The 19,669-nt window shown below is 36.9% G+C and overlaps 1 protein-coding gene across 5 annotated transcripts in view; it reads left to right on the top strand.

Annotated features, from left to right (window-relative positions):
- NGFR (nerve growth factor receptor) overlaps nt 1-13,094 on the top strand; it is an 83,887-nt gene extending 70,793 nt beyond the window's left edge. For 3 of the 5 annotated variants that reach the window (XM_058183972.1, XM_058183973.1, XM_058183974.1), the window contains exon 8: nt 4,051-6,747. In XM_058183972.1, coding sequence (XP_058039955.1) covers nt 4,051-4,352 — 302 coding nt within the window. In that variant the 3' untranslated portion in view covers nt 4,353-6,747. Of the gene's footprint in view, nt 1-4,050; nt 6,748-11,573 lie in introns of those variants that run through there. The other 2 variants (XR_009155170.1, XM_058183975.1) reach the window with 2 other exon arrangements.
- Nucleotides 13,095-19,669: the final 6,575 nt, after the last annotated feature.

Raw genomic sequence — 19,669 nt, 5'->3', positions numbered from 1 at the left:
GGAAATTCTGTGTTTTAGTTTGTACTAAAATTTGTGTGCATTGGGGTACACATTACTCTAAACTTTTTTTGTTATCTATTTTACTTATATACACTGTTTTTTACAAATAATTATCAAGTATAGTAAACAGTTAGTAATATAATATCCTTTTGTATATAATTCATGAATATATGCATTTGGGGTTAAACTTTTCTCTAATATCTAATATTCTCTTTTAATTGTTGGTGAACTACAATGCAGTCTTCAGAGATTTGAAAATTGGGGTATCTTAGTTTTGATCTATGTTTTTTTACAAAATGCAAAATATGATCAAGTTGCTGTCAAAGATAAAGCTAAACATATTTTTCTCCCATTCCTGGGAAGAAGGCTGATAACCCTATTTTATAGATACCAATACCAATCGAAATTGCGGAAAATTATTAGTTTCTCAAGAAATGCTATAGGACAGTGTTTGCTTTATGTTGAATTTAGACTAAATTTCAGTCCCAGGACATAATTTGGAAAAATCCATTGTTTTTCTAGTGCTTTCAAGTCAGTGCTGATTCCTGGAAACTGCTGGGATAAGTTCATGCAGTCTTTTTGGCAAGGTTTTTCAGAGGTTTGCCATTGGTTCCTTCCTAGAACTGAGAAAGAGTGACTGATCCAATGTCACCCAACTGACTCTATGCCTAAGGTAGGACTAGAACTCCCAGGTTCTGGTCTGATGCCTTAACCACTACATCAGACTGGATCTCTTGCCAAGTTCAGATGAAATACAAATACTTGCAGAATAAAAACAACAGCTCTCAAAATTATACATTTTTGGCTTCATACACTTAAAGTCAAGATCAATTTTCACTCTAGATGGATGAATTTATGTGCAATTGGCATAAAAGCTAGTTTACTTCTATTAAGCAAATAGGTATGGTCATTAAAACCATATTTTGCCTAGTAGCTGGGAGGCATTTTTATACCTAAGGACATAAAACTGCAGTATTCTTGTAAAAATTATGTCAACTCACGCTACTTCATCATGTGGATTATTTTGGGTTAAATTTAGAATTTTTTGAAAAGATTAACCCAAGGGTTTCACTTCAGGATTAGGATTAGGGGCATAAATCATTGAGATTATACTTTAAAAAAACATAATTTAGGAAAAATAAGGCATTTGTTAAATATACAGCAGGAATCCTGGTGGCATAGTAGTAAGAATGCAGTACTGCAGGCAAACTCTGTCCATAGCTTGGAGTTCGATCCTGACCAGCTCAAGGTTGACTCAGCCTTACATCTTCCAAGGTGAATAAAGTTTGGATCCAGACTGTTGGGGGCAATATGTTAACACTGTATGTCTCTCAGAGAGTGCCATAAAGCACTGTGAAGCGGTATATCAGTCTAAATCCTATTGCTAGCACAATTGCTATACAAGATTTTCAATAACTCAGTAGATGAGAAAGAACCAGTTTAGATTCTGACAGGTGCTGTTTTATCAAATTATGTTGCCTACCATTGCAACCACTGGCCACTAGTTATGACTCACTCTATGAGTCCATTTCTTCCCCAAAAGATTTTACCAGGTTGATATCAACCTATGGCATGAGCATTTGAGCGTGTGGGCATTTGTTCCTTTTTGATCCTTAGATCTTCTGCTGTTCCACTTCACAATTTTTACCTCTGTGCTGTTTGCATACAAATAATTAGTGAATAGTATTACTTGTCATGATAAACACTAATTAATTTAGTCATAATGTATGTAATAAATCATAACTGCCAGTTTCATAAAACATAGTAAGCCATAAATTATAAATTACAGTCTCTGAGTTCATGGGTCATGCTAAGCCAAAAAGAGAAAGTCACATTTTCCTTAAAACCAGTAAATGGAGTGAAGAGTAAATAAGAAAAATTACTCTTTTTCTATTTCTGGAAGCCCATGCCAACTGGACTGTTATGAATATGGACTGTTAATATGGAGGAGAAGAAGGAAAAAGGCAGATCATATGCATGTGGAAGAGCAGTGCATTATCTCTCAGTAAACTTTTTGTGTCTTGAGTTTGGTTTGGTTTGGGGTGGGTGGTTTGGTTTGGCTTGGCTTGGCTTGGTTTGGTTTGGTTTGGTTTGGTTTGGTTTGGTTTGGTTTGGTTTGGTTTGGCTTGGCTTGGCTTGGCTTGGTTTGGTTTGGTTTGGTTTGGTTTGGTTTGGTTTGGTTTGGTTTGAATGCCACTCCCACTCTTGGCAGTTTACAATAGTAAACAGTGTAATAAAAACTGCATGAAGACTTGAAGTGAACTGGGCCCAAGGGGCCTTTCAAAGTTCTCCAACATATTCATGAGTGAAGGAACAGACCATTTCTTTGATTTTCTCTAAGTGAACAAAGAACTCTCCTATGAAGGATAGGACTTCCACTCTGTGGAGACATGTACATCACTCTGAAAAAGCCACATGAGAACAATTTTGGCCTGAGGTTTTCCCTTGAGGTTGGCTTGAGGTATTAGAAGCCAAGGAGGCTGGAGAAACGCAACTGTCTGTCAGTTCTTAAATAACGAAGCTCAAGAACGCCACAATATTTTCTTCTTTGAACTTCCTCTGCCTGATTCTGGGTTTTCACAGGCAACCCTGACCTCTTTTTTTTGCTCTCCACGTGTTCAGCTGGGAGGCCTGAAGATACGTTGAACAAGGATTATCATAGCTCTCCATGCTATCTGGAGTCTGCATTGTATTTCATAGAAGCCTGTCTTTCAGGCTAAATGCTTGGTGCTTAGAAAGAGCTGTATGGAAAGCAGTGGTGCTATTCAGCCAGTTCTATCTGGTTCGGGTGAACCGGTAGTGGCGGTGGTAGTGAGGCTCTGCCCACCCGCCCGGACATCATCACGGCCTGTTTTTGACACTCAGTGCATGTGCAGAAGGTCCTGTGTATGCACGGAGATGGCACATGCGCTCCCATTTGCAAACCAGTAGCGAAGGTAAGTGAATACCATTTCTGATGGCAAGGGTGAATGAGTAGCCTTGTCCTTTACTCATTTGTAAGCCCACTTGTGCTCAGATGATGATATCTCAAAATTTGGAGCCACCATTCTTTCTTTCTACAAATGCATTGGGATTGTATCAAATGAGAAATCCTGGAACAAAAATGAACATTTATACATTTTTAATTTGAGAGATGTTTAGAATGGAGTGGTTACAACATTAATTGTAATACAGACAAAGAAAAGAATATCAGAATATTAAAGGGGGGGTTGAATGTTTATGTCTATGTGAAAATAATGGTGGTTATAATCTTACCTAGATTATTTAGAATAATTCATATTCTGCCTTGCCCAGTGAAGTTCATGAAATTATCCAGAAAAACCTTCATCCAAATCCTGAATATGGTTTACCTTTGAAAGCATATTGATCTGTTTATATTTCTTATAAACAGAACACAAATATCAATAATTCCATGCTTTTCAAAATGTTCAAATGCTGTTTTAAAAAGATAGTACAATATGTACTAAAAAGAATATTTCAACAAAGGAATTTTATATGAAATGCAAACCTAGGTATTTTACTGTGAAATGCATCTACAACGTTCTTGTGCCAGTCTTTGTGTGTGTGTATGTGTGTGTGTGTGTGTTAGTCAGTTAATACAGAATAAGATGGAGTAAATTCACATGAAACTGACTTGGACCAAAAAGAGTCTGAGCTAAATGCTGTACAGTAAAGGACTATCTATGGCTCCCATAATAATAGCTGAACATTTCCCCTTTCCCTCTTGGGTTTTCCCCCAGGATCATGCACAATTGCCGAGGATTGTTGTAGGCAACTAAAGCTTAATGATGTAGGGCCTGCTTGGGCGGGGGGGGGGGGCGGTTTGGACTAGATGACCGACAAGGTCCCTTCCAAATCTGTACCATCTGTATTCATTTTAAATTTGTCACATTGTTCTGGGGCAATTCCATGTATTTGCAATGTGTGGAATTGGCCCAGGTGCTAAAACCAACTTTGGAAACATGGAATAGGTAAGTGAATGAGTGACTCGCATGAAGTTATTATTATTTTTTAACCTTTCTCTATCCCAAACTCATTCCTCAATTTCAGGTCTTAAAGGAGATGGGAATCTTTACACCAGCCTGCCGCCTAACAAACGTGAGGAGGTTGAAAAGCTGTTGAATGGTTCCACAGAGGAGACATGGCGCCACCTGGCCGGAGAACTAGGCTACAAGGAAGATCACATAGACTCCTTTACACAAGAGGAATACCCCGTTCGTGCGCTGCTCTCTGATTGGTCCAGCAAGGACAGTTCCACCATGGATGCCCTTTATTCAGCCTTGCGCAAGATTCAAAGGGGGGACATTGTGGAAAGCCTTTACAGTGAATCCACTGCTAGCTCTCCAGTGTGAAGGAGAAAAAGGGGGCAGAGGCATTCTGAGTTAGCTCCTCATTTCCCCTGCCCCCACGGGTGCCTCTTGGAAGAAGAATACGTGAAGGAAAAATAGAGCTCATTCTTTCTGGAGACACTGGAGCAATCCTGTAAGCACTGGTTTAGTTATTTTTCCCTCTCTGCCCTGCTGTCCTGGTATTTTCGTCCAATAGCTCTTGCTAGTAACAGACAATAAGAAATGAAAGAAGGGAAAGGGAGTGGATGTTTTGCTTATACTCTATGTGCTCCTTAAAATCTCCTGGACTGATAGTGGACTGCTGATTCTGAACTGAGACAAGAATGAAGAAAGACATCTGTCCAAGGCCAATTGCTTGACTTCTCTTTCAGTTGCCTCTGACATTTATTCCATGCGCTTCTCTCATTATCCCATCGACATTAATTCTCTTTCTTCTCTTGCACATCTTCTTTCCTTCAGTCACCAGTTTACCCTATTTAAGCACATCTGAAATCAGGAGAAAGAAAGAAAAAAAACAACAACCAAGGAGACCAGCCAGATATGTTACAGAGTGATGAAGGATTCAAAGAAGGCAGAAAGAGCAGGAATGCTGGGCCTGAAACAAGGAGACATATGGTGTTTAGAGGACAAAGTGAACATTTGTTTTGAGGCAACCTCCTGGAGGGTCTCTGAGTGGGGAGAAAAGAAATGTGGACCAGGTTTCTAGCTATCTAAACTGACAATATGAAGATCAAAGTGAGAAGTTAAGGGATGGAACCCAAAGAGAAAACAAACACATTTCCATCCAAGTATTGGTGACCACATCAAGACTATATTTGATCTTGCCCTTGTTTTCTTGCTCCGATGCATTCTTCCTAGCTAATAAGGATTTTTTTTTAACCCTCTTCCATTTTCCTCTTTCTGGGTTTGACTGAAACCAGTAAAGTCATATAAACCCTTGCTTAAAGGGGCTAGATAATGGCCAAGTGCGAATATAAATTCCCTAAATAAATAAAATAAGCCACACTGATGAATGGACCTAATCAGAAGCAAACAAGACCAGTTGTCAGACATATTCATTCATTTTCCAAGGGATGCTGCTTTGATGAAGCCCTACGTTCTTCTTCAAACTGGTAAACCAATCACTGTGTGTTAAGAAGCTGTTATCTCTGTTGCATTAAAAGGGGAAGCAAGCAAACAAACAAACAAAATCCCTTAGTGGCCTTAATGCACAAAGTAGGGAGCAATCTATATGAAAACGTAGCTACTCTCAGAGGTAGAATTTTGCTGAATGTTATTCCTTTGTCAAGTGATGTACAGCCACCAAAGCAACCTGGTGTTTTCTGTTTTCAAATATTAGAGGGATATGAAAATATTATAGGGATAGGATGGTGGGGAAATATTCTACAAGCTAACAAGAATTACCAAAAGCTCTTGGGCAAAAAAAAAGAAAGAACTGGAACTGAACAATGCCCTCCCTCTGTGTCTGCATTACAAGATTCGTTGGTTTCTTTTACTCTTATTCTGATGATATTCATATAGACCCGATGGGGAAAAAAATGGCATTTGAAAGCTGATAGTATTTTAAACAGTTGACTGGGTTGTTGATGGGAATTTTTAGCTGCTTATCTTGTTTCTCTGATTTAAAACCGTGGAGAAGAAATCTCTCCATCCTATGTATGCACGCACACGTATATATAAATATATACTTAGAAAGTAATGGGGATACTTCCTGGGGAATGTTAGTTAGGAATGCTAATTAATTTCCTTTCTCAACCAAGAGATGATTAGGGAAGCTTGGCAGGCTGCACAAAGTGTTGCTATTCTGATCATTTTTCTGTCATCATACCAGTTTTAATGGTTTGCCTCACCAGAAAAACTTCTATTTTAACCTTGACATTTCTGCTGTCAACAAAACTTAGTAGCAATTTTAAATAAGATGGTACAAACAGATTGAAAAAAGTTAATTACATTTTTGCTTTCTATTTAAAAACTTTTTACAGAACAACTAGAACCATGCCTTTATTCGTAGAATGTTGCTATTACATAATGATAATAAAGGAGCCAGAGGAAGAGTAGTAATATATCTAATGGACTCCTAAATTGTTTAGAAGGAAAATATGGAGATGCATGGAGGTACTTGTGGCCTTGCTGATTTTGGGCCTAACTAGGCCCACCTAGCTTAACATTCTTCTTTGATCTGGAAGCAACCTTCATTTATTCAGACAGAAGACTTTTCATGTCAATTCTGAAACCCAAGTTCCCTTTTTATGGTACGAAGCACAAAAAGCTTGTGAAGACACACAAAGCAGGCACTTTACCTCAGAAGTCCAACTCACAATTTAGTTCAACCTCCTCTTGGTATACAATTTGGAGATGACTCTAATGGCCCTTTGCTCTTTTTGTAGAGATATGTGCCTTGTTCTGCAGTGACTATCCCTAAAGAAGTAAACGGACTGCCAGATGTTTTTGCATTTTTTGAACATGCAAGTCCATTAAACAACTCTGCCTTTTAAGGTCTACTGCATTAAGCCCTTCATTTTTCTTTTGGGACAATCAAATCTCGACAGATTAAGAGATACAGGCAAGCTAGAAACCCCACTTGAATTTCAGATTACAGCAAACAGCTATAGCAAAATATAGCAAAATTTGGCAGGTAAATTTTGGCACATGACACACATGAGTTGGAGCTTTCCTGCAAAAGAAAGAAAGCCCTTCTTCTTCTAAATGTTATTCCTTATTGTTCTGAAGACAGTAGGAACAAGAAAACCAATAAATATAAGAGACTGAATGATTAGTATTCCTGAATAATAAACTATGAGGTATAAATGTATCATATTGTAACTGTTATGCAACAGCTACATCTCTTCCCCGAATCATGTTTTCAGGTGCCATGATCTTAGGAAAAGATTGGACTGTTTTAAAATGTTGCAGAGACATCCTAAGTTTGTCCTTCTAAGCTTTTTGGAATGAAATCAGAAATGTGGTACAGTTATGTTGAATATCATAACCGTGTGGTTGATAGGCGCTGTTAGTACTTGCGTATGAAGACTCCTCCTCATACTTGACTAACAAGGACACAGTGTCAGTGAATAACAGTGTCTTTGAAGTACAACTTTTTCTTTTTTCTAACCCAGGAAGTTAAAGGATGTTGAGTTCTTATGCTAAGAATCCATAAAAAGAGATGGAAATATGATAGGGCAAAGAAAGGCAGAGCCTGCTTAATTGAAATTTGGCCTATTTTACCTGGAATAAATTATCCTGAATAGAGTATATCTCTATATCAGAGCCATGCTTAGTTGTAAAGATACATGTGTAGAAGAGAATAAAATGGGAAAATAACACTTTATTATAAATCATTATAAATTATAAATCAGACATAAAGCATATGTCTCCATCTTATTCACTGCATTGAGCACAGTAAACCTGTGGTTCTCCTTTGTGGGTTCAAATGACAAACTATCCAAAAAGCTCAATAGTTCCTGCTAGTCTCCTGCTAGAGGGTTGAAGGAGACTAATTGGTTATTTTCTCATGGCTACTTAAAAGGTGTATGAGAGAGTGTGTATATACCCAATACACACACTTCCAGGCTAGAATCCATGTTACTTAAGGAAGGCAATTGGATTTCCAGATTTGGTGGATCCAGGAAAACCCCTCCCTCCATTCCATTGGAAAAAGGAAGTTTCCAAAGTTGAATTTCTTCCTTGAAAATTAGAACTTTTTCTCCAATCTTGGTTGAATGACAATTTGTAGTTCAAACCGTTTTGTTTCTTCATTTGTTTCTGTGGGGGTTTTATATCTTATCCCAAAATCCTGAATAAATATTTCTCTTGACAGAAGCATTGGACTGATTAGTAGGTTTCACTGTGGCTAGCTAGTAGGTTTCACTAAGGTGGACTGCAGATCTAGTCCCTTCTCTTCTAAGTTGGCAAGGATGGGCAACTTAAAAAAGATTCTGAGGAGAAAAAGGACACACCTTTGTGACCGCAAATGATTTTGTAACAGCTGTATGGCCAAATGTACATGTGTACTGTGAAAATATGAATAAGTAGGCATAGTTGTGCCCTTATGTATGTATTCCAAGAAGGGTAAACTATATGAAGTGTTCAGTTGGGATTCCATCCCACCCCCGGATGCAGTTCTTGCATTTCAAGAGGTTTGAATTTCTCTGCCCTAATTCTTCCCTATTCCCTGAACCAAACTGACATCACAAAATTTCCCCTAAATTTTGCAGCCTCTCCAAGTTTACTTTGCAATCAAAAAAGACAAACTGAGCAGATTTAGATAAACATACCTAATGGGCCTACAGCTGTTCCAGACATTTCAGAGCAGACACAGATGTTAGCTTTTAATGATAAATGTTCTGGAGTCCATGGCTTATGTTAAACTATTATATGTGTTTGAGTTCATTTCAACTAATTGATGAATTATGATTAGCAACTAATCAGTTTTGGTGATTAGCCAAGACTGCTGTGTGGCTAACTAGCAGCAAACCACTTTGAAGGGCAGCACCTTTGTAGAGTTATCATTCAACAAAATCATTTTTATGCGTTGTATCCATCTTCTTTTTCACAATATGCATGGGCTATTTAGTATATGGGTGGTCTCCTGTCCAATTGCTGCTCAGATCCAAACCTGTTTACTTTTAGAAGCTCAGTTGAATCAAGTGTACTTTCATAAACATTGGTTATAGCACTAGTAGAACATGTTTCTTCAGCTGCACACTATAAAAAAGTGGAACTGTAATTGACTTTCCATACCATTAAGGGACATTGTGGCTTTTCCCATGCATTCATCCCATTGTCCTTAGCACTATTCTTTTATCTTTTTAAAATATGTAGCTTTGACATAGTCAGGAACTTAAAGCAGCTAAACCTAACCTAGATAACCCTTAATATCAATTTCTTTTGTGATGTGGTTCTATTTTTAAATTTACTTTTAAATAGGACCAAAATATCTTCCCAGCTTTAGCTCTGTTACAGCAAAACACTGCTTATATTGAACTTTCTGAAGAGTTCTATCGCTTTGATGTCATAATGCAATATGTTTCCAGATATAACTATTTTAACATGTAGTCAGTGGTAAGGATTGGAACAATATTTTTTTAAAAATGTTAGTAGCTTAGTTTTAATGTAATACTTAAGCATTAGAGGGTTAATTTTTTAAAAATTGAAAAGCTAATACTGGTCATACTGTTAAGCTATGACTGGAAAGAATATTCTTTCATTAGTAACACACTTTCATTTATACAGAATTTTACTTCTATTTTATTTTAGACCGGGAGTATGTGTGTGTGTGAGAGAAAGAGAGAGAAAGAGAGAGAAAGAGAAAGAGACAGACAGGCAGGCAGAGACAAAGAGAAAGACTGAGTGATTCAGAGAAAGCAATTAAAAAAGCAATTAAAATGGATGACGATTAAAAGGGCATCTAGTCAAATTGCAGGCATGATGATGAATGAAATCTTTTGGTCTCCCCAATCTTTTTTTAATACAGTTTTTATTAGTTTATAATATAAAATACAAAAATACAAAAGTAAGTAGTAGGAAAAATAAGGCAGGGGAAAACGAAGGAGAAGTGTAGAAAAGAAGGGGAAAAAGAAAAAAAGGCATTGATTTCCGACTCCTCTGGTGCAATAGAATAAAACAGTAAAATCAAACCTCAACTTTTTACTTTTACATAATGCCGTGAACTAGCCATTTCAATAACAACAAATCTATCTAATCAGTAAAAACCAAAAATCAAACTTTCATTTTTTTCCACCTCAAGCACAAAGTCCAGAAGCGGTTTCCAAGTAGAAACAAAAGTAATTGGTTTTTTTTCTTCTTTTATTAAAGCAGCCAATTTAACCATCTCTGCTAACTCCATCAATTTTTGCAGCCGTTCGCCCATTGTGGGGAACAAAGTGTCCTTCCGTTTCGGTGCATAAACTAGTCTTGCTGCTGTCTACATATATAACATCAAAGTTCCAATTCTTTTCCCAAGTCTTTTTCCATTAAACCAATCTAATGTCATACTTTCACAAAAGCAAAAGAAAAGTGCTAAAGGCATCTTACACTTGAGTGACTTGGTTATTCCTCCTCCACCTGAACAGTCATGGAAAACACCACCTACAAAATTCAAGAGAATTATAAATGAGAGATAGTATTATGCAGACACCATCACATTGGAGTAAATAAATCATGGTTACTGTACCATAAACCTTTACTGGAGAGCAGCCTTGGCAGTTCCAGACTGTAATCCAGGTATCAGACTGGAAGTAATGTCCCAAACGAGATCATGTTATATGAAGCTCCAGACTACCATAGGAGCCAAATGACTTGGACCCATATATTGGCCTGAGCTCAAATTCCCCAACTTGGATCAATCTGGGAATTAGAAAGGCATCCAGTGCGTAGGATAAAGAATCAAGGTCCTCTAAAAGTAGCCACCCCATTGAAATGTTTAATAAGGGGGAAAATGTTATATGCTCTGAGAGTAACTACATTTATTTAATCCAATCAGTGCATTTTGTCTTGGGCCCATCCATTACTTTATCTTTCTGACTTGCCCATTTTTTTGGAAACTGTGCTCAACCACCGTTTAAAAGTTACATGTGGTGCTCAACTTGAAAAGGGTCACACTCCCTATTGTAAGTTATCTTTTGTCATTTTCTTCCTAAGCCTAAATTAATACACTCACACTGCAATGAAAAAATTAAATGTTAAAAAGTTATATTTATGTAGTTACTTACCAAGCACATCTAAATTATGTTAAAGTAACCAGAATATCTTTACAATCTCGACTTTTGAGCACCCTTAATATTTGGAAATTGAAAGTTGGAAAATTTGAAACACCTAATCCAGTACTTTAACTAGTGCACTGATTTTATGTTTCACATGAGCTTAATGGGCTAGATCATGCAACAGCATCAGCCCCAAAGAGCAAACTAAGATTATTACCAACCAGACTTAGAAGTTTGTACAAAGGTAGTCACAAAGTATTCAGCTGGTGAAGCATATTGTCTGAACACAGCCGTTTTGGAAGTGCCGATTGCTCGTTAGAAAGAGAAGGCGTTTAACACATACTAGAAGATCCTTGCCTTCATTAGAAGACAAATGCTTTGATACTTTTTATGTGACAAGCACATAAAAAGATCAGCACTTCAGTCAAGCTGTTGTGACTGTTAATGGTAATTTTCTTGACACCCCCACCCCTCAAATGCCCCTGCATAACTTTTGGCATTTTTCCCTCTACTATTTACCTAGAAACCACCTAAAAATAACACACACAATGCCAACAGGTCAAAGAGCGGATGAACCAACTTTCTGACTCCAGAAGAACAAATGATGTTAAGCAACAATTTATTTGAATCCATTTCTGTCTAAACTTCAAACCTTCCCCCCCCCTGCAGAAGACAATCTAAACGGTAAGTAACAGACATTGACAGAAGCAGCCAGCACCAGAATGAGGAGAGCTGCCCAGATGTTCCTTATTTTAAAGTCGAGTTTTGTTTTACATCTTGTTTATGTGCTAAGAGATACCCAAGGTTGTTTAATTCTGTGTTATTATCTTGCTCAACCTTTTGTAAGCAGATCTGAAAGTGGAAATCTTTCATAATCTCAAGATGGAAAGGGGATTATGTGGTTATTCTTAGGAGATGGGAAAGGCTCTTTTTATAGGCACTGGAACTCATGCTCCACTGTGGCCATGGAAAATGTTTTCTTTTCACCTTTAACCAATTGACAAGCTTCAAAACCTGCCCTATTTCTAAATAACCAAATTTGGCCCAGGACACTGCTGACAGATTAAAAATGAGAGCAGTAAAATTCTGAGTTCCTTATAGGGAAGTGATTTTATATAAAATTGATAAAAATAATTGTGTGGCACAAAGAGCAACATTAGTTTTTGAGGCAAAGCTTTAAGGACACTTTCTGAATCCTTGCACACATGAAATAATGCACAAATGTTTGCTTGCTTCTTTCTGTTTTGAGCCTGCTTGAGTCCACAGCATCTCTGGCCAGCATGAGTTAATTTTTTTTTTAAAAAAATCAACATATTTCCAAGAAGAAGAAAAATAGGTAATAAGGACTTTGGGAGATGGGGGGAAGAGATGCTGACTAGGGAATGATGAGATAAGAGAGGCATAGCCTGCATTCAAAAGATACCCTTCTTAGTTTTTCAAGATGTAAAGAAGATGGTGAGAGATTTGTACTTTCAGATTTGCAAGATTCTGTTAATGTAGCCTTACAATAAAGTAGAATTAACTCATCTGGTATGTTCTCTGTCTGTTCCATCTGGTAAGACTGACAACACATGACTAGAAGACAAAAACAGAAAACAAAAGGGCTCAACCACTATCCTTATCCACAGCACAGAAAACAATAAGTTCTTTAACAATTTGGGGAAAGTTAAAGGGCAGAAACAGAATGATTCTCCGGGGGATATCATTCTACAGGACAGGCACCCTTCTTTCCTAAAGTGGGGCTGCTTAATGATAGAACATGGGGCATGCCCACTTTAGCTGACCTCACTGGATGGGTAGAAACATATGGAAACATGTGATCCCTCAACTGAGTTTTTGTCGGGAAGATCTTGTGTAATAGTATGTGAGAATGACCATGGGAGACAGAAGGAAGAGCTACAAACCAGGACCAGGTCAGATAAGGAATGGGGAAATGGCAAACATCTCAGATGGGACCTTTCCTAGTTTGCTGGATTGTAAATATAATGGGGGAGAGATGTACTGTCAGATGTACTTGCAAGATTTTCTTAATGTAATCTACAATAAAGTTAGAGCTAATAATTCTGAATGTGCTTCTTGTTAGGAAAACTTTGCAGACTGAAAACATCATAGGTGATATTCAGCATTTTGAATTGTGCCCAATTGGCAACCAATGCAGTTCATGAAGCATGTAATTAAATGTAAACATATAATTTGCTCATTCTGTTCAAGGAAATGCACTAGGGCAGGAGTATCCACAGGGCAGTCCAAAAAGTTAAGAGGGACGCACAACCACACGATTAAAATTCCATCTCTTTTTTTTACATGCAACATGATGGCAGTCATTATCTTGACTTCAATGGAGCTAAAGATCTGGCACAATTACTTGTTCAAAACAATACAGCACCCTGTACAGATAGAGTGCCACTGACCAAATTTATCATAGGCAAAATATGGGCTAAGTAATTAAAAGCCCTTTCCCTCTTCCAAACCTGTGGAAATCTCACTTTTCTCACCACTGGGCATGTGATATCTCCTTGTTTTATTGGCAGCAGCAACGAACTGCCTTAACACTGCATTTTTCTCCTTCCTGATGGTCCACAGCTATCTTTTTGAAGAGTTTAAAAATCATAGAAAAGGATAGAGACAGAAAGAAGAAGCATGATGGGAGCCAAACAGGGAAAAACAAAAACATATGAGCTGCTCTCACAAGGTGGTCAAATAGACAGGAATCTGGAGACAAGTATTTCCGCTATCCCCAACAATTTATAGTTATTGCAGGAGGCAAAAATATTATCCATGGAAGATGGAAATGAGCATGAGGCTAATACCAGCTTGGAGAAGGGGGAGGAACAGGAAAGGTCAAAGGATTTCCCCTTCTTTGGCAGTTTTATAGCTTCCAAAGGAAAGTAGAAAAATGGATGAAAGAAAAACATCTTACATCTGGTTTAATTAGGCTCACCAATTGGGCCAGTCTGGTTCTTACTGATGAGCTGGATCACATTTCCCATCATTCCAAGTTGGCATGTTCAGTGGTCAAGAAAGCTTTCAAGTGAGGACCAGCATGGAGAGTATTTGATCACAAACAAAAATTGGCTAGTTTTATTCTAATAAACATCTGTGTTGTTTCCAGTTGGACAACTCCTAGTATTACAGTCAACAGAAGTTGCATAGCTATTCCATTCCATCTTTTGCTCTTTAACAGATTATCATTTTTTTTCTTTGCAATAAGCAAAATAATCTAGGGATGATTGGACCTATCTTGTCCTTTAAACCTCTTGAATTGCAGAATAAAATCTTTGTTCCAGAGGGTTGATGTCCCCTCACATTTATTAATTCAATCATTCCATGTGAATAAATTGTGCTTTGTAATCCAATGCCAGTTCTATTAGCTGCAATGCTTCATGTATGCTTAGTCAACCTACTTCATGTATTACTGCATCGTAGTTGAATTACCACAGCACCTAGAGCCAGAACCAAATACATCATGTGATATGTGAACTGAGTCATTCTCTCTTCTTTTTCTGCCTCTCGGAATCCACTTGCAAAACTCCTTCTTTAGCATCCTAACTGATTTTGAACATCTTGTCCTACCAACTACCCAATTCACTTTATGACAAACTTTTATAAAAATTATTCCTGATTCTCCATCAGCTTCTTGAGGTTCATATTTGTCCTGGAAAGAGAGAAATGGGGCTATACGGTATCTAGTGTGTTGTAGAAATGCATCTATTGATGTCTCATATGGACATTTATAAATCCATAAATCTTGCATGATTTGGGATGTGGGATTCTCCTCCCATGATTCTCAGCCATTGTAGTCATTTGAGCTGCTGCCTTGAATACTATCTTGAATTGTATTGTATACTATAATATTAATACTATATGGGCTGTTGCAGACCAATGCACCTAGAAGCAATTGGTTGCAACTAGCATCCCACCCAAAGTACAACCCAATTTTTGGAATATTTGAATGAATGACATCCAAATATTGTATTTTGAATGAAATACAATATTCCATTCAGGATAGTGAAAAAAGCGAAGACAAAACAGAATCTCAGTAGAAACATTTCTGTATTTTGAGTTTCCTTGCAGATTCTTGTTGGGCCAGTAACTTCAGTGAACATAAAAAAGAGAAGTGGTGAAAAAAATACATGGTCATAGAGTGTGACTTAAGAGAAAAAGTGCTCACTGTAATATTTTACACTTGGTCCTCTCCATGTTAATTGGGCTTTTAAACCAGAGGTGATATTCAGCAGGTTCTGACCAGTTCTGGAGAACCGATAGCTGAAATTTTGAGTAGTCTGGAGAACAGGTAGTAAAAATTCTGACTGGCCCCTCCCCCATCTATTCTCTGCCTCCCAAATCCCAGTTTATCGGGAGGAAATGGGGATTTTGCAGTAACCTTCCCCTGTCACACCCACCAAGCCACGCCCACAAAACCAGTTGTAAAAATTGTTGAATCTCACCATTGCTTTAAACACTACTCTTTGTTGGGTCTATATTATCTCAGAAAATTATTCACTGTCAGAAAGGAAGAATTCACTTCTTGGTTCATCCCCACCCCCTTCTCCTTTCTCTTACAAGTTTTTGTGATGAAAAGGCGAAGGCAGAGATGGAACTGAGTCAAGGAGTCAGGCAGTGAAGCAGAGCTGCCTGCTTGCCACCCCACGTGCCCCAAGGCACAATCTGTCTCCCAGATGTAGAAGAGAGCAGTCGCATTCCCCAGTAATGCAAAACAGGTTGCTTTTGCAAAGCCTAAAGAGGCAGCAACATGTCGGCTTCATGCCAGACTGCAGGTCAACTTTGCCCCCAAATGGTGCAGCTTCATGTCTTTATAAACACAGGGGCCACTCAGAGCAAGAAGGGCTTGATGTGGAGAAGATGCAAAAACCTGGTAAGAAGATCCACTTTTTTCCTAAACAGACAGGAATTTCTGGGTCAGATTAAGAGTGGGTGAAAAATTAATCTTAAATTAAGAATTAGCAAGCATTTAGATATTTGTTTACTAGCAAGATGGACAGATGAGATTCTGATGTTTGAATGTGGAAAAGCAAGTGGAAAACAAGTTTATTTGCTTCTACACACACACACTTGCTAGAAAGCTTTTGTGTTTAAAGCCCTGTATATTCACACACATTTATGGTCTTGAAATAGAATTGCTATTTCCACCCCACAGCATTGAATTACTCCTCATCTTTAAAGTTACATGGAAGGTATACTTTTAGCCTTTCCACAGATTAACTAATATCATTTGGTTCATTTACCTCTATAACTTTCTGGTTTGGTTCTGCAACCCAACAAGAAAGACACAGACTTCAGAGGATAATTAGAACTGCAGAAAAAATAATTGCTACCAACCTGCCTTCCATTGAAGACCTGTATACTGCACAAATCAAAAAGAGGGCTGTGAAAATATTTACAGATCCCTCACATCCTGGACATAAACTGTTTCAACTCCTACCATCAAAATGATGCCTTAGAGCATTGCAACTAGACACAAGAACAGTTTTTTCCCGAAGGCCATCACTCTGCTAAACAAATAATTCCCTCAACAATGTCAAACTATTTACTAAATCTACACTACTATTAATCTTCTCATCGTTTTCATCACCAATCTCTTTCCACTTATGACTGTATGACTGTAACTTTTTGTTGCTATCACTAAGGGTTAAATTGCAACCTATGACCATCATTTGTGTTGTAAATGTTGTACCTTTGATGAAGGTTTTTTTTTCTTTCTTTTTCTTTTTCTTTTCTTTTATGTACACTGAGAGCATATGCACCAAAACAAATTCCTTGTGTGTCCAATCACACTTGGCCAATAAATTCTATTCTATTCTATTCTATTCTATTCTATTCTATTCTATTCTATTCTATTCTATTCTATTCTATTCTATTCTAATAAGAAGTTGTTACAATTCACTAACTTGGTATTTATATAACTTCATATGTAGTAAGCTTTGAATTTGGGAGCAAACAAACCTTAAAGACTAGGCTTAATTTAGAGAAGCCAATCTCTTTAGGGTTCAGCCCTATAACATGCAAACCAAAGAACGTCTGAGCAGAACAGGGAATTAAAGCAGATTAAGAGGAAAGGATCCTTAACCATCATGCTTAATTATCCCTAGTAGAGAAGCCATGTTAGTTTATTTGTTTGTTTTTATTCCACCTTTATTATTTTACAAATAAAGGAAGGTAGCAAATATATCCAACATGCCTCCCTCCTCCTATTTTCCCCACAACAACCCTGTGAGGTGAATTAGGCTGAGAGAGAGATTACCAGGAGCAATGCCTATACCAAGATATAAGAAGATCAAGTGGTAGTGAGTATCTACAGCAATGCAAGGGGAAGATGAAGGCTGTAGCGTAGTCTAGTCTATTTTTAACCCTAGGCTTAGAGTGCCATCTGGATGCATTGGTCAAAGTAGCTTTCCAGGAGATCAGGCTGATACAGAGACCTTGAAGCTCATTGGTTAACTGTATCACCTTAGTTCAGACAGAACACTCATAACATCATTCTCGTATAGGGTTTTTGTTAATAATTGTGTACATATTGCTTTTAGCAAGGTATGTATTCAATGAATATGGAAAATAATAAAACCCACAAAGGAAGTGGGCAAAATGATTTTGCCTCGAATTCTAAAGTGCTGTGTGCACAAGTCAAATACATAACCCGCATGATCAAAAACTTAAAGATGCAATAAAGTTATTACAGAATCAATTTAATATTATAATAGCTGATCAGGTGGCAACAAGTATACAATATGCCAAACATAATACTTTTTGTAATGCAAATAGACCTGGTAGGTGGTTAGCATATACCTTAAGGAAAAGACAAAAACAACGTACTATAGAAAAAATAGAATATAAAGGTAAAGAGAGATACCAACAGGATAAAATTAAAAAAGCTTTTTTAGAATATTATACAAATTTATATCTTAAAGATAATATATTGAACAGGGATATTGATAATTATTTGAAGGAATATAAGGTTAAAAATTTAACTTTAGAACAAACGGATGAACTGAATCGGCCTATAACTTCTGAAGAAATTATTTTGGTAATTAAACAATTAAAAATGGGGAAAACTCCTGGTACGGATGGGCTTACAGTTAGTTATTATAGGAATTTACAGGATGAGATGTTAGGTCCACTTAAGGAATTATTTAATCAGATACAATTAGGAGGGGGAATTCCCCCCTCATGGAGAACCTCTTTTATTTCATTGATACCAAAAGAGGAACAGGATTGTTCCAAACCTGGGAACTATAGGCCAATCTCGCTTTTAAATAATGATTATAAGATTTTTGTTAAAATAATAGCTAATAGATTAATGTTGATTTTGCAGCGAAGAATTCATAATGATCAATCTGGATTTATAAAAGGGAGACAGATGAGGAATAATGTTAGGCAGATTGTTAATTTACTGGAGTATTTAGAAAAGAAAATTTTATTCCAGCAGCATTTATTTTTCTTGATGCAGAGAAAGCTTTTGATCGATTGCATTGGGATTTTTTATTTAAATTAATAGAAAAGATGCAATTTGGAGATGGTTTTACAAGAATAATTAGGGCAATTTATGGAGAGCAAACAGCACAGATTATAATTAATGGTAGCTTAACAGAACCTTTTAAGATTGCGAAAGGAACAAGACAGGGATGTCCTTTATCACCATTATTGTTTATTTTAACTCTAGAACCATTATTGGATAAAATACGAGAAGTAAAGGAGATAGAGGGAATTAAAGTTAGACAACATGAATATAAGCTGAGAGCTTTTGCAGATGACCTGGTGATTACTTTAACAAACCCTATAAACTCTAGTAAATCTTTGTTGGAAATAATTGATCAATATGGGAAGGTTTCAGGGTTTAAGGTAAATCAGAAAAAGACAAAAGTGATAATAAAAAATATGGCCAGACAACAGAAAGAAAAACTAGAGGAAATAACAGGATTTGAAATTGTAAAGAAGGTTAAATACTTAGGGGTTTATATTACATCGTCAAATGTGAAATTGTATAAGAATAACTATGAGGTTTTATGGCAAAAAGTTCAGAAGGAGTTGATTGTTTGGAAAAAATTGCAATTATCCTTGCTGGGGAGAATAGCTGCTATTAAAATGAATGTTTTACCTAGATTTTTATTCCTCTTTCAGATGATACCAATAATTAAGAAAGATAAGAATCTTGAGGAATGGCAGAAGGGAATTAATAAATTTATATGGGAAGGTAAAAAAGCTAGGGTTAAAATGAAAATAATTCAAGATTCCCGGGAAAGGGGAGGTTTAAAAATGCCCAATTTTAAATTATACTATGAAGCAGCTGCTCTCTGCAATAAGTGATTGGTTTAATTTAACGGAGGAAAGAATTTTGAATATAGAAGGTTATGACTTGCTATATGGATGGCATGCATATTTAATTTATGACAAAAAAGTGGATAAGGCCTTTAAAAATCATGTGTTAAGAACTGCTCTTCTGCGTGTTTGGAAAAAATACTCTTACAAACTAAATTATAAGGTTCCTATATGGGCAAGTCCTAGACATACAATAGAGAATATAAATATAGAACAGAATCAGGAAATGATTACATATAAAGATCTTTTGTATACTGAAAGAGGTAATTTGCAATTAAAATCTCT

Source organism: Ahaetulla prasina, chromosome 4, assembly GCF_028640845.1.
Source record: "Ahaetulla prasina isolate Xishuangbanna chromosome 4, ASM2864084v1, whole genome shotgun sequence".
Classification (NCBI taxonomy): Eukaryota; Metazoa; Chordata; class Lepidosauria; order Squamata; family Colubridae; genus Ahaetulla; species Ahaetulla prasina.
This window is presented reverse-complemented; position numbering and strand designations above follow the sequence as displayed.